Here is a 12,636-nt window from a genome sequence, read left to right as displayed (position 1 = left end):
GACACGATAATGTCGTCTACACCTAATACAACTACAAACAACAACTGACCATGCAATACCCCAAAAAACGAGCATCAGCTTGAGAAAGCACTATTGAAAAATATAATCTAAATTTGTGACAGAACCGGAGACTTACGTTTATTCGTCCAGGCAACCAAAACTAATATAAAATATAAATATATGTAATCTTTCCTAACCCAAAATATAAACTTAAAAAATCTATGTAAAAAATAAGATAAAATCTTTCTCACCTGATTCCTGAAGTATAGTGGGTACCCTGGTTGCCTGGAGAACAATCAGCTCAGAGTTCGTCTGGGAATCGAAAAGGCCTTCAAACCACCAGTCCACGCCAAGGGTCACGGTCACCAAGTTGTGGGGATTTTGTGTTCCGGTGAACCGACCCCTCCCCAGCCTCGTACGTGGTGGTGGAATGAAGGACAGACACATGGATGAGTTTAAGAAAAATACTCGTTTAGTGAATTATGCAAAAGTCAGAAACAAACTTACAAGAACACGGGCGCTAGCAAGCAGAGAGATCTATCGCAGAAGTCTTCGAATGCCAGAACGCAAAGATCTCACAAAATGGTGGATCTTTATAGTAGAATATTCAGGTTAACACCTCTAGTCAAATGTACAAGTAGGATTGTTCAGTAACTGTAAACACTTGATTCTAAGATGGCCGGTCGCACGTGGTCGTCGTGGAAACTTACCAAAGGTTGTTGTCTTCTAGAGAGAATCTGTTCCCAGCGACTTGCTGGCCTGTTGTGTCTTTCAGTGTGAGTTCTCAAACAGGTTCCCACAGACTTGCTGGAATCTGGGATTGTTTAATCTTTCTGTGTGCGTGCAAGGCTTAATTTGACCTGGGCCTGTGAGTTGCAGTCAGTGAATGCAATGCAAGAAAATGATAATTTAATATGAATTAAATATGAAAGATAATTAGTTAATCAAGTGACTATTTGAAATGTGTGTTAAATCTAGATGATTGATTACAGTAAAGTTGTAATTTCCTTACACTAGTCTCCAAAGTTGCCTTCGGTCCTCTGCATTTGTCATTTTTGTTTGTATTTATTGGCCCTCAAATTAAACTGTAATGTATTTAGGGAAAATGTGATTTTGTATTATATTAAGAATAAATAAGTTATATTTACCACAATAAAATAATTATTTTAGCACATTTAGCTTGATTTTATCCATTTTTCTTCTTTATTTTTCCTATACAGCTCCTCACACAGCCCTAAATAAAATGTTGCCCTTAAGGAAATTGAATTTCCCACTCCTGATCTAGATGCCTTCAACATCCTTTAACACTCTTGTAATACAGAACAAAAGTGTGTTTGTGTGAGGGTTTTTACAGTAAAAGGCACCACCACAACACGTCAAACAATTATTTATCTTGACATTCAACCCCTGCCTGATCCACAAACCCAACATCAGCCTCTGAGAACTGACCAGAGAAGACACGCCACCTTATTCTTGCTGAGAACCAGGGACTCACATATTCAGTTGCTGATGACCGAAAATACCTTTGCTAACATTTATGGTCTAATGTTATTGACACAGACACTCCTGTGGTCAACTGGTGCTGTGTGGAAAATAATCTGCTATATTAGGTTAAACTATTATGGTGTTTGATATGGATCCAACCTGCATGTTCACCCTTAAATATATATTTAATCGAATGAAGTTCAAATAAATTGGCTTGTCAATCACGGCTGCACTGAGGCATCGAGTCATCGATCCCATCATTCTATAACCAAAGGCATCTTTTAAACCTGCCATTGTTTCGTCTAAAGGCTTCAAGATGCAGATTATTTGACTGTCAAACATTCTTTCTAATCGGATGCTGCTGAAGAGACTTTTGTGCTGACGGGCCTTGTTTGCTGAATCCTCTTGGCTCCCTCTCCTCGTGCCCGCACACAGTTCTCGCTGGCAGGCCGGGCGGACGGGCACAGCGCCGTGTGCCAACACAGCTGCCTATTGAGAGGCAGCGTTACGGACACAATGTGAGTGACAGACTTGCTGCATCAACAGCTCCCCCTTTTTCTGCTGTTGTGGTCAGAAATAAACCATAAATACCCCCTCACTCCCCAAACTCTAATGGTTCACAACCCCAAACAGCAAGTAGAGGAGACCAGCACACGAGGTAAGGTGGGTGAATGAAGGGGCAGCCGTGGAGATGTGTCCTTCATGGGGGTTCTGACTGACATGAGTGGTGGTTCTTGTGGCAGCAGATCAGGAAAATGTCAGATCAGCAGAGCGCCCCAGAGCAGCTGGCTGCTGGGAAAAGCCAGGGTGGAGCTGGAGCTTCTTACAAGGTACAATAAAGTATTTAGGAAAAACTTTTTGCATAGTCTTCACTTGTGTTGTGTTGTTGTCTCCACCTCTCCAGGTGATCCTGTTTGAGCACGAGAACTTCCAGGGAAGCAGGGCGGAGTTCTCCTCCGAGTGCAACGATGTGACAGAGAAGGGCCTGGCGAAGGTCGGCTCGGTCATTGTCAAACTCGGGCCGTGAGTAGCATCAGCTTGCCGGGTGAGTGTTTGTGTGCAAATGTATCACTCTCTGCTGTCGTTCTCACGGGCAGCTGGGTGGGTTATGATCGCCACTCGCTGAAAGGGGAGCAGTTCATTCTGGAGAAGGGAGAGTATCCACGCTGGAACACCTGGACCAACAGCCAGAACAACTACACCCTCTCGTCTCTGAGGCCTCTTAAAGTGGTGCGTGGAAAACTCAACTAAATGTTGGATTCACCTGTCGTCAACTGACCCAAAGCCCTCTTGAGTATTGATGTACTGATGAAGCTTGATGAGGCTTCTTATTTCAAGAGCTCAGTAAGTGGCACTCTTAGTTTGAAAAAAAAAAAAGTGAAGTTGTAGCTGTTAGTAGCAGAGAGCGCCATCTAGTGGACTCTGAAAAGAAGGACACTGCTTCATGAAGCTTCATCAACACATCACTATTTTGGAGTCCTGGGTGAAAGAAGCAGTTGTCGTCTGCAAACATTGCAAGTTGAACTGATGCTTTTAGGTATAGCTTAGCTTGTACCCTCACAATAAAATTACAACCATCTGACATTTAATTCAGAATGTGTCTTGCGCACACTCTGAATTCAATTTTTTTTAGAATATCGACCCAGGCCGCGAGTTTTAGATCCCTGCTTAAATGAAATACTCTTTTGTGTTACAGGACAGCGCGGATCACAAGCTACACTTGTATGAGAATTCGGGGTTCACTGGCAGGAAGATGGAGATCATCGATGACGACGTGCCGAGCTTGTGGGGTCACGGTTTTCAGGATCGTGTTGCCAGCTCTAAGGTTCTCAATGGAACGTAAGGCTTGCCGTCGCATCCGGATGTAAGCTGCTATCTTATTTAGGTAGGCGTCTAAGATGTTTTGTCGTTCCAGGTGGGTGGCCTATATGTACCCTGGATACAGAGGGCGCCAGTACATCTTTGAGCAAGGGGAGTTCAAGCACTGGAATGACTGGGGCGCCCCTGCACCACAGATTCAATCGGTCCGGCGGGTGAGGGACATGCAGTGGCACAAGAGGGGCTGTTTCGTGGCATCAGAGCCTGCCCCGGCTCCTGGGAACAAACCCGATCCTTCCTCGGAACCTCCGGCGCCCCCTGCCTCCGCTGGATCCAGCTAAACAGCCGTGCCGACCGTCAGACTGAAGCATGGCTGCCCTATTGAACGAAGCGTGTTTGCTTGTGGAGGCCAGGAAATGAAAGTTGTTGGACCTCGAGTCCGGTTTGTTGATGTGTCAGTATTGACGAGAAAACAATATCTTCGAGCTAAGCTTCTCGTATTGATAAGACGGATCTCTGGACATAAGGCTGATTTGATAAACTTCTTGAACAAAGATGATGTCATGTGTTCAGGCAAATAAACCATCAACTCCAACTCTGAACTGAGTCTTGATTTTGTTCCTTTTGCAGCGGTTGACTGTTGTCGTCTTTGACCTTCATGTTTTTTGGTAAATCAAATGTTTACAACGATGAGTCTCAAGCTGTTCATAGATCCAGCATTAGTTGACATAACTGCTGTGAGGAGATGGAAGTTCTTTCAATAATAACAAATAAATAATAACAAAGACATAAAGTATATTAGAGCTTTGCAAGGTTCTTCCGGATCTATTGTTAAACACACAAAAACACACAAGAATGAGATCTCAGCGGAGATCAAATCCACAGATGGTTCTGGAATCTTTCATATAATCTGGTTGTTAAAGGTGGGGTAGGTGAGCTTCACGGCATGAGCGTGATGCATTTCTAATTCAAAAGTCTGAATTCAAAACTCTTTGCAGCAACGTTCTGCTGACTTTTTCCTCATAGGTCTGTTAAACATATACATACATACTGTGTGTGAGCTTGATTGATATCCAATTATTTCCAGCTGGCCAGTGATTGGGTAACATTTTTCAAGTATTTTCCAAAGGTGCCTGAAATGTTTAATATTGTGTTTAAACGTTTAATTTACCGAGTTGTGAAGAGTATTTTAACCAAATATACTGTATGTTTAAAAGTTTCCCCAGAAATTAAATAAATAAAATCTCTGGACCTACATATAATGTTTGTCCTTGATGACCATTCTTTCTCTGTGCTGTGCTATTGAGTACAATTTCTGTGACGTGACAATACTGCAAAATGTATCTGACCTGCAAGACAAAGATTTCACTCTCAGTTCAGTCAAGAGCCTCAAGGAAAAAGAATCTGAGCAGTGAAGAAACTGTCAAAGGCCTTGTCAGCTTTTGCAAGTTGAAACTGTTTTGAAAATGGATTTAAACTGTGGTGCCTGTAGTTTCAACTGGACTGCGCTCCCACCTGATGTTGCCCCTCATGGTCAACCAGATCACCATGGCCATGGTCAAAATCTGGGGAAGACAGTCAGTTTCTGCCTCTGCAACATCGTCTTGAATGGACACGGTGCCCTGGAATTGCCCGTCTTAACTTCACAGAAGAGTTTAAACAGATCAAATTTAGTCTGAACATCACCCTGACCCTGTCACAAGATAAAAAGTAGCTTCAAGGCTGGCAAATTGAAGGTAATAGATTCCATCTGAGGCTGTACAACTAGCAAAACCTGCTCTTATACATAGAAATTGTAGGGATTCAGCATGGAAGATAGATAGATAGATAGATAAATAGATACAACTTTACTGATCCCTCTGAAGGTCTCCTTCGGGAAATTGTTTTTCCAGCCAGCACACAGCAACACAGACGATAGATTCATAAAAAAAACCAAATACAAGAACAAGAACAAAATGCAATAATAAAGAAAGTGCAAGATGACACAATCTAAGTCTAAAGTTAAGGAACAAGATCAAAGAAAAGATAACAAAGACAAAGGATACAAAGATTGAATCATCTTTTCCCTCCACTCTTGCCCTCAAACTCAGAATTAAACAGTCTTATAGCATGAGGAATCAATGAGTCCCTGAGTCTATTAGTGTCGAATCTGTCCATGCTCCATCTGCTTCTCTGTTCACTGATGACAGTGTTCAGAGGATGACTGTCATCATCCATGATGGACAGTAGTTTGTCCAGTGATCTCCTCTCAGCAACTGTCACCAGTGAGTCCATTTCCAGTGAGGTGGGTTTGGACTTGGGACAACCGACCCACATGTCACAAGGCATCATCAACCCAGAAAAGAAAGCTTGTAGTCGCTCAGGTGCAGCAGCAAAAGGTGCAGGCAGATGCACAAAGGCAGTTTGGGCTCCAAACATTCCCAATGGACAAGCTGGGAAATTGTGGATCAATGAAAGCTTATATGAAAGAATATATGGGAGGTCAAGTTCAAGTCAAGTTCTTTTATTGTCAAATATGCATGTATTAAGACATACAGCATACATTAAATTGTGGTCCTCTCTGACCCACGATGCAAAACATGAAAGACATGAAGCACTTAAAACAATTAAAGACTTACAGTTAAATACTTAAACAGACATTAATTAAGATATTCAAGTAAATAAATAAAAATAAATGACCAACAAAATGAAATAAATAATCAAAAAAATTAAATAATCAACTAATAAACAGAATATAAACAACAACAAAAACAAAGAACAAAGATAATGCACAGATAAAAGTTAAAGTGGAGGTGAGAGGGATAGTAGGACAGGGAGGGAGTTGAGTCTTCTGACAGCCTGGTGGAAGAAGCTGTCCTTTAACCTGGTCCATCAATCCTGATGGACTTGCTGGTGATGCGGTTCTTACAAGGTGGAAGGAAGACAAATAATCTTCAACATCAGAGCCAGCTATGATGTTCTTGTTTCTTGTTAGAGAAGCTTCTGACATTTATTTGGACCCTGATCATAACTCTCTGCTAAAATCAGCCTTTGAATAGAAACGTGTATGAAATCCCAACTCTCCTGACCCACTCCCATGTTCCAAATGACCATGTTTTGAAGTTATTACTTACAAAATGCTCCCCGTCTTAAATCTCAGAGAATGAAAGGTTACAAGATTGGAGTCCATTATGATGTCATAATGGTCTTCAGTCCTCCTCCAGCCAGCAGTAATCACACCCTGCTTTGTTTGTACAACGAGTCCCTTGGAGGTGGAGAATTCTGGGATTGATGACGCGCGGTGACCTTCATGCTTGACCAATCACAGCAGACACATACTGGTGAGTACAAAAGAGGTCCAAGATCAATTGATGAAGGGTGTCTTTCAAATAACAATTCATTGAGTTTTACCAAACAGAACACTAAATATGAATGGAATGTTATGTGTAAAAGAGACTCCAACAGCTGGTTTTCATGCTCTAATCTGAACCACCAGAACCCAGAGGAACTCTTCTTCACTCTAACTGTGTTATAGGAGCCGCTGCCTCCTCCTGTCTGATTGAGCTCATTGCGATCAGTATATTTCAAACAGAAAAGGTGATCATTTATTAGAATAAATGTACTTAAAACATTGAGTGGAACTTCCTATCTCCAAATAAAATGGATTTCAGGGGAACCTCTGAGGCCTTGGGTGGTTCTGAATATGTTGGGCTTCACTTTGAGCAGATATGGTAAATTTGAGTGTTGTTATTTCCTCTCTGTCCCTCCCTGCCTGACTCTCTCATCGCAGGTCTCTTGGCACCGTTTGTGCTGAATCATGTGTATATTGGACAATGACCTGCTGGATGAAACTGACAACTAATGAAATAACTTTGTGGGGGGGAGTGACAACCCCGGGTGGGGTGAGGACGTGCCGTGACCCCCGAGTCCCAGTGAGGTGGACCTATGGCAGGGCGTTCAGATGCTGTGGCAGCTGTTGGCAGAGTTTCCCCCCCCTGGGCTGCCCATATATAGTGAGCCCATCACACCATCAAAAACCCACTGGGCAGGTTAGCGGTAAGTTCTCTGTCATTGTTTTCTGAATCACTTGACAGTTCAATATCCAGAATAAAATACTTACAGGTCTACCTTCGCGAGACCCTTCATTATGGCCACAGACGATCAGAACCCTGCATCCAGGCAGCAGCCAGGCAGCAGTACGCTGAAGGTGAGTGTGAACTCATGTCCTCACTTAATGCTTCATGCAGCATTACATAAGATTTTGACAATATTATTATTTTTTTTATAGTGTCTTTGATTATGGGTTTAATATTAAATGATGACTTTACCACCGCAACCTACACGACCACCAAGCTCCTTTATGTCGTTCGCACGGAAACAACGATTGCATTCATTTCCATAATGGCTAAAACCACTGAGTGAACTTTTCTTTTTTGAGGTGGCCAGGAAGTTAAAAGAAAAAAAAATTGTGGGCAGCGCTAGTGGACCTGAACTGTTCATTACATTGCAATGTTCTCACACAGAACAAATACATCAATGAATGTTTTTGATGATCATTCCGGGACAGAGAAACAAAATTCAAAATAATGTTGTTGTGTTTTGGTGCCACAGCTAATCATCTACGAGCAGGAGAACTTCCAAGGACGCTTCCATGAGCTGACCGGTCCCTGTAACAACGTCCAGGAAGCAGGCCTGGATAAAGTGGGCTCCATACTGGTGCTTTGTGGGCCGTGAGTGTGTTTCATTGACCACATCTATAGTCTTTCCCTCTTACACCCGAATCTCACTGTGTCCTCAGATGGGTGGGATTCCAGCAGCCGGACTGTAAGGGGGAGCAGTACGTGTTTGAAAAGGGGGAGTATCCTCGCTGGGATTCCTGGACCAACAGCAAGCGCAGTGACAACATTCACTCGTTCCGCCATGTCAAAGTGGTGAGTTCAACTTCTTTATCTATTATCATAACACACCATCTATCATTGGAACATTCTTCTCTGAGTCCAGGACAGCCAAGCACACAAGATCGTCCTCTATGAAAACTCTGGCTTTACGGGAAAGAAGATCGAGATCATAGACGACGACGTGCCGAGCTTTTACGCTCATGGCTACCAAGAGAAGGTCTCATCTGTGCGGGTGCAGTGTGGAACGTGAGTTAGTCTCACCAAGATGTTCTCATTCCCCGATAAACTGCTCTCCTCTCACATGCTCTGTGTCACCAGTTGGGTGGGATACCAGTATCCTGGCTACAGAGGCAACCAGTACCTGTTTGAAAAGGGGGAGTACAAGGATGTGGCTGACTTTGGTGCTCAGATTCCTCAGATCCAGTCAGTGCGGCGCATCAGAGACATGCAGTGGCATCAGAGGGGCACTTTTCAGTCTACCAACTGAGCTTCCTGCTGATGATCCAGTACCTCTGCTCGCTTCCTCTCCTCTATCAGCGACCTGTGACCCTCATTTATATTGATACTTATTGTAACTTTTGTTGCAGTGACGACCCTTTGAAGCAAATTAATAAAACCTGCTTATATTTCACCCTTCTAGTGATTCTTATAGTGTGATAATATACAATATATACAATGTAAATTACATTATCTCAATCAATGGATTTGTGGTTCAGAACTTCAGAACAAATAATTCATAGTTAGAATTAGAAACTGGGTAAACCTTTATCACAAGCCTCAATGTTTATGTTATACATGTTTGCTTTTTCTTAAAAGCAAAAAAACCTACTTAAATGAAATTTTATTTATTTGAAATCATCTGTTAAGCATTGGTCGGATAATAGAAATGTGACATAATTATTATTGTTTTGGTCATACAGTATGTTTCGTTCTTATGTGAAATTGTATACACTCCTCTATTATTAATCTTATAATAATCATTGCAATATTCTGTGAAAAATAACGGAACCCCGAGGTGACATTAATCTCCCAATGTCGTAAATAATGACAAATCATTCAATTTGAAAAATAAAAATAAAAAAAGGATAATGATTATACGAATCCGTTGTCAAATTTACTTGATATATACTTGATATATAATTGAGTTAATATGAACGTAATAAAATCCGAACATAGAGGGCGCTGTGGAACAGGACATCCACAATGGTACCACGAAGAAGATAATAACCATAACCACGTGATGCTACATGTTATAGAAAGTCTGACTCTCCTCAGCTCTTTTTAACTAAATATTATTTATTTTTATTTCGCCAACAAGTCACGTCGTGGATGGACGTCAGACATCTTTTAACATCAGATTTGATATAGCTCAGCTGACTGCGCGTCGCTCCGGTAAATATGTTTAAAAGTTTTCAGTGCTAGAGAAGCTAATATCAGCGCGAGACTCGATGTTGCGATTGTCGCTCAGATGTTGATGATAATGATGTCATCAGTGTACGTGTTACATTTGTAAATGAATCTTATTTTCCAAAACTAGTTATTCACTTTAACACTTCCATGTATTGCTTTTATCAATTCACCTAAACATGTATGTTTTAAAATTGTAATCATCCTTCTATTTATGTAAGAATCATAGTGTCTTAGGTTACTGCAACTGTGTTTTTAGTGTTTGATTAAATTGTATTTTTCTCACATTTCAAACCAAGTAAAAAGCTAACAAACATGTGCTAGTTAATCAAAAAGTAATGATTTTGACCTACTTTGGTGTTCTGATGATAATTTGATCGTCGGCTTGTGTATAAAAGAAAACGAATAGTTTGTTAAGCTTTGAAAATAGACTTGTAAATCATTTTTCTTTCAGTGACAAAAAGATAATTAAAAGTAGATAAATGCAATGCAGAAGTATATACTATTATTCTATCCTTTAGAGAATGACATGCACAATAATACCTTGCAGTTTTTGAATTATTTGGAAATGGAAAATGTTTAAGATCTTACAATAATTGCTTGTTTTCTTTCTTTAGTTAAAATGCCTGTCCAGTGTAGTAGCTGTGCTGAGAAACGCGCTGTCCTCAAACGCCCCAAAACTGGCCACTCTCTTTGTAAGGAGTGCTTTTTCTGGGCTTTTGAGGAGGAGGTACATCAGACCATTACGACTGCACAGTTGTTTAAGCGAGGAGAGATCGTTGGCATCGCTGCCTCTGGAGGAAAAGACTCCACGGTACTTGCACATGTGATGAAACTCCTCAACGAGCGATACAGCTATGGCCTTGAGATGATGCTCCTGTCGGTGGACGAGGGGATCACGGGTTACCGAGACGACTCTCTAGAGACGGTGAAGAGGAACCAGCAGCAGTACGAGCTCCCCCTCAAGATTGTTTCCTATGAGGAGCTGTATGGCTGGACTATGGATGCTATTGTAAAGCAAGTGGGGCTGAAGAATAACTGCACCTTCTGTGGAGTGTTCAGGCGTCAGGCCCTCGACAGAGGCGCCATCATGTTGAAGGTTGACAAGATATGCACAGGTAACGCCACACAATGCCTTTTAGAATTGACAATTTTGTTGTTTCAAATCTAAATGTATCGTGTGTATGCACAGGTCATAATGCTGATGATATCGCAGAGACAGTTTTGATGAATGTTCTTCGAGGAGACATCGCTCGTCTGAGGCGCTGTACTGCCATATCTACAGCCAGCGAGGGGGACGGGGTTGTGCCCCGCTGCAAGCCCCTCAAGTATGCCTATGAGAAAGAGATTGTCTTGTATGCCTACTTCAAGAAGCTGGACTACTTCTCAACAGAATGTATCTACTCACCCAATGCCTATCGTGGGCATGCGAGAACATTCCTGAAAGACCTGGAGAGTGTGAGATCCAGCTCCATTATAGACATCATCCACTCGGGGGAGAACTTGTCAGTGCGGGAGGGGGTGAAGATGCCGGTGCAGGGCATCTGCAAGAAATGTGGCTACATCAGCAGCCAGGACCTATGTAAGGCCTGCGTGCTGCTCGAGGGTTTGAATCGAGGTCTGCCAAAACTAGGGATAGGAAAACACCACCGCTTGCATGACAAGATTCTCTCTGATCAACCGCTCACAGAACAGGAGACAAGGAAAATAAAATCTGTGAACTTTTGATTGAGATAATTAAAAAAAAACTTAAACAGTAAAATCATGCATCTCTTTTTTTATGATTCTCTACTCTTATATATATTTTTAAAGATGTCATCATCATGTATTATGAAGTGCAATAAATAATGTTATCTTAAGTCATGTGTAGTATCTTCATCATTGTTGGATCATTAGCAACTTCTTTTCTCCACTTTTGCCACTGCTGGTTTGGATCTGTTTAAAGAGTATAAAAGTAAATAAAAAAATTACATGGTCAATATACAGATGTGACTATAAATAGTGGTTGCTAGGCCATTAAACGTGTATACCGGATTGGCTGTCACAAGATTAAACATTTGACCTTATAATAAAGAGATGTTCTAAACCTTACAATCAACACGTTTTTTACTATATGAAATGTACATGTAAAATAGTAACATATACAGCTATGTTCAAAATAATAGCAGTGTTTTTTAAAAAGTGAATAAAGCTCAAAATCCTTATATTTTTTATTTTCTTTCATTAGGAACACTGCACATGGTATTGCACAACAAATCATAAAGAAAAAAGTATCAATATTTATTTACTTTGCAGAATATGAAAGAAAAGGTGATATTTCTGTGTTCAAAAAAATAGCAGTGTTGGCATTTCTCATTACAAACTCAAATATTTACTAAATAAACTGAAAAAATATTAACATTTAGCAATCCTGACAATTGGTTAACTAATATTTGGTTGAATAACCCCTGTTTTTGATAACTGCTGCACATCTGTGCTGCATGGAGTCAACCAACCTCTGGCACCTCTGAACTGGTATGCCAACCCAGGAAGATTGGACAATCTTCCACAATTCCTCTGCATTTTTGGGTTTTGCCTCAGAAACAGCAAATTGTATGTCACACCACAAGTGCTCAATTGGATTAAGGTCTGGGGATTGGGCTGGCCACTCCATAACCTCAATTTTATTGGTCTGGAACCAAGATTTGGCTCGTTTACTGTTATGTTTGGGGTCATTGTCCTGTTTAAACACCCATTTCAGGGGCATTTCCAATTCAGCATAAGGCAGCATGACCTCCTGAAGTATTATGATGTATCCAAATTGATCCATGATCCCTGGTATGCGATATAAAGGCCCGACACCATGGTAAGAGAAACAGCCCGATATCATGATGCTTGCACCATCATGCCTCACGGTCTTCAGAGTGTGCTCTGGCTTGTATTCAGTGTTTGGGGGTCGTCTGACAAACTGCGGCCCTTGGATCCAAAAAGAACAATCTTACTTTCATCAGTCCACAAAATGTTTCTCCATTTCTCCAGAGGCCAGTCGACATGATGTTTGGCAAATGCA

At 41.4% G+C, this 12,636-nt stretch overlaps 3 protein-coding genes across 3 annotated transcripts; all 3 read left to right on the top strand.

The window, feature by feature from the left end:
* The first annotated feature begins 2,132 nt into the window (after positions 1–2,132).
* On the top strand, positions 2,133–3,644 carry crybb3 (crystallin, beta B3). The gene is made up of 6 exons (XM_087807275.1): positions 2,133–2,148; positions 2,232–2,315; positions 2,390–2,508; positions 2,583–2,715; positions 3,182–3,324; positions 3,401–3,644. Exons 2-6 carry the CDS (start codon positions 2,241–2,243, stop codon positions 3,642–3,644), a joined length of 714 nt encoding a protein of 237 aa, XP_087663401.1. The 5' UTR covers positions 2,133–2,148; positions 2,232–2,240.
* Positions 3,645–7,375: 3,731 nt separating this feature from the next.
* crybb2 (crystallin, beta B2) lies at positions 7,376–8,811 on the top strand. Its single transcript, XM_087807155.1, has 5 exons — positions 7,376–7,489; positions 7,894–8,012; positions 8,081–8,213; positions 8,284–8,426; positions 8,499–8,811. The coding sequence occupies exons 1-5, from the start codon at positions 7,430–7,432 to the stop codon at positions 8,665–8,667; spliced, it is 624 nt and encodes a 207-aa protein (XP_087663281.1). The 5' UTR covers positions 7,376–7,429; the 3' UTR covers positions 8,668–8,811.
* Positions 8,812–9,428: 617 nt separating this feature from the next.
* Positions 9,429–11,431, top strand: ctu1 (cytosolic thiouridylase subunit 1 homolog (S. pombe)). The gene is made up of 3 exons (XM_087807031.1): positions 9,429–9,572; positions 10,205–10,705; positions 10,780–11,431. Exons 2-3 carry the CDS (start codon positions 10,210–10,212, stop codon positions 11,313–11,315), a joined length of 1,032 nt encoding a protein of 343 aa, XP_087663157.1. The 5' UTR covers positions 9,429–9,572; positions 10,205–10,209; the 3' UTR covers positions 11,316–11,431.
* The last annotated feature ends 1,205 nt before the right edge of the window (positions 11,432–12,636 follow it).

This window comes from Callionymus lyra, chromosome 1 (genome assembly GCF_982586985.1).
Source record: "Callionymus lyra chromosome 1, fCalLyr1.hap1.1, whole genome shotgun sequence".
In the NCBI taxonomy this organism is placed as follows: domain Eukaryota; kingdom Metazoa; phylum Chordata; class Actinopteri; order Syngnathiformes; family Callionymidae; genus Callionymus; species Callionymus lyra.
Note: the sequence above shows the minus strand (reverse complement) of the source record. Positions and strands in the feature narration are given on the sequence as shown.

Coding starts and splice junctions, on each gene's coding strand:
- crybb3 (XM_087807275.1), top strand. CDS start 2,241: ATGTCAGATCAGCAGAGCGCCCCAGAGCAGCTGGCTGCTGGGAAAAGC. Junction 2,316..2,389: donor GAGCTGGAGCTTCTTACAAG/GTACAATAAAGT, acceptor CCACCTCTCCAG/GTGATCCTGTTTGAGCACGA. Junction 3,325..3,400: donor TCTAAGGTTCTCAATGGAAC/GTAAGGCTTGCC, acceptor TTGTCGTTCCAG/GTGGGTGGCCTATATGTACC.
- crybb2 (XM_087807155.1), top strand. CDS start 7,430: ATGGCCACAGACGATCAGAACCCTGCATCCAGGCAGCAGCCAGGCAGC. Junction 8,013..8,080: donor ATACTGGTGCTTTGTGGGCC/GTGAGTGTGTTT, acceptor CTGTGTCCTCAG/ATGGGTGGGATTCCAGCAGC. Junction 8,214..8,283: donor CGTTCCGCCATGTCAAAGTG/GTGAGTTCAACT, acceptor CTCTGAGTCCAG/GACAGCCAAGCACACAAGAT.
- ctu1 (XM_087807031.1), top strand. CDS start 10,210: ATGCCTGTCCAGTGTAGTAGCTGTGCTGAGAAACGCGCTGTCCTCAAA. Junction 10,706..10,779: donor GGTTGACAAGATATGCACAG/GTAACGCCACAC, acceptor GTGTATGCACAG/GTCATAATGCTGATGATATC.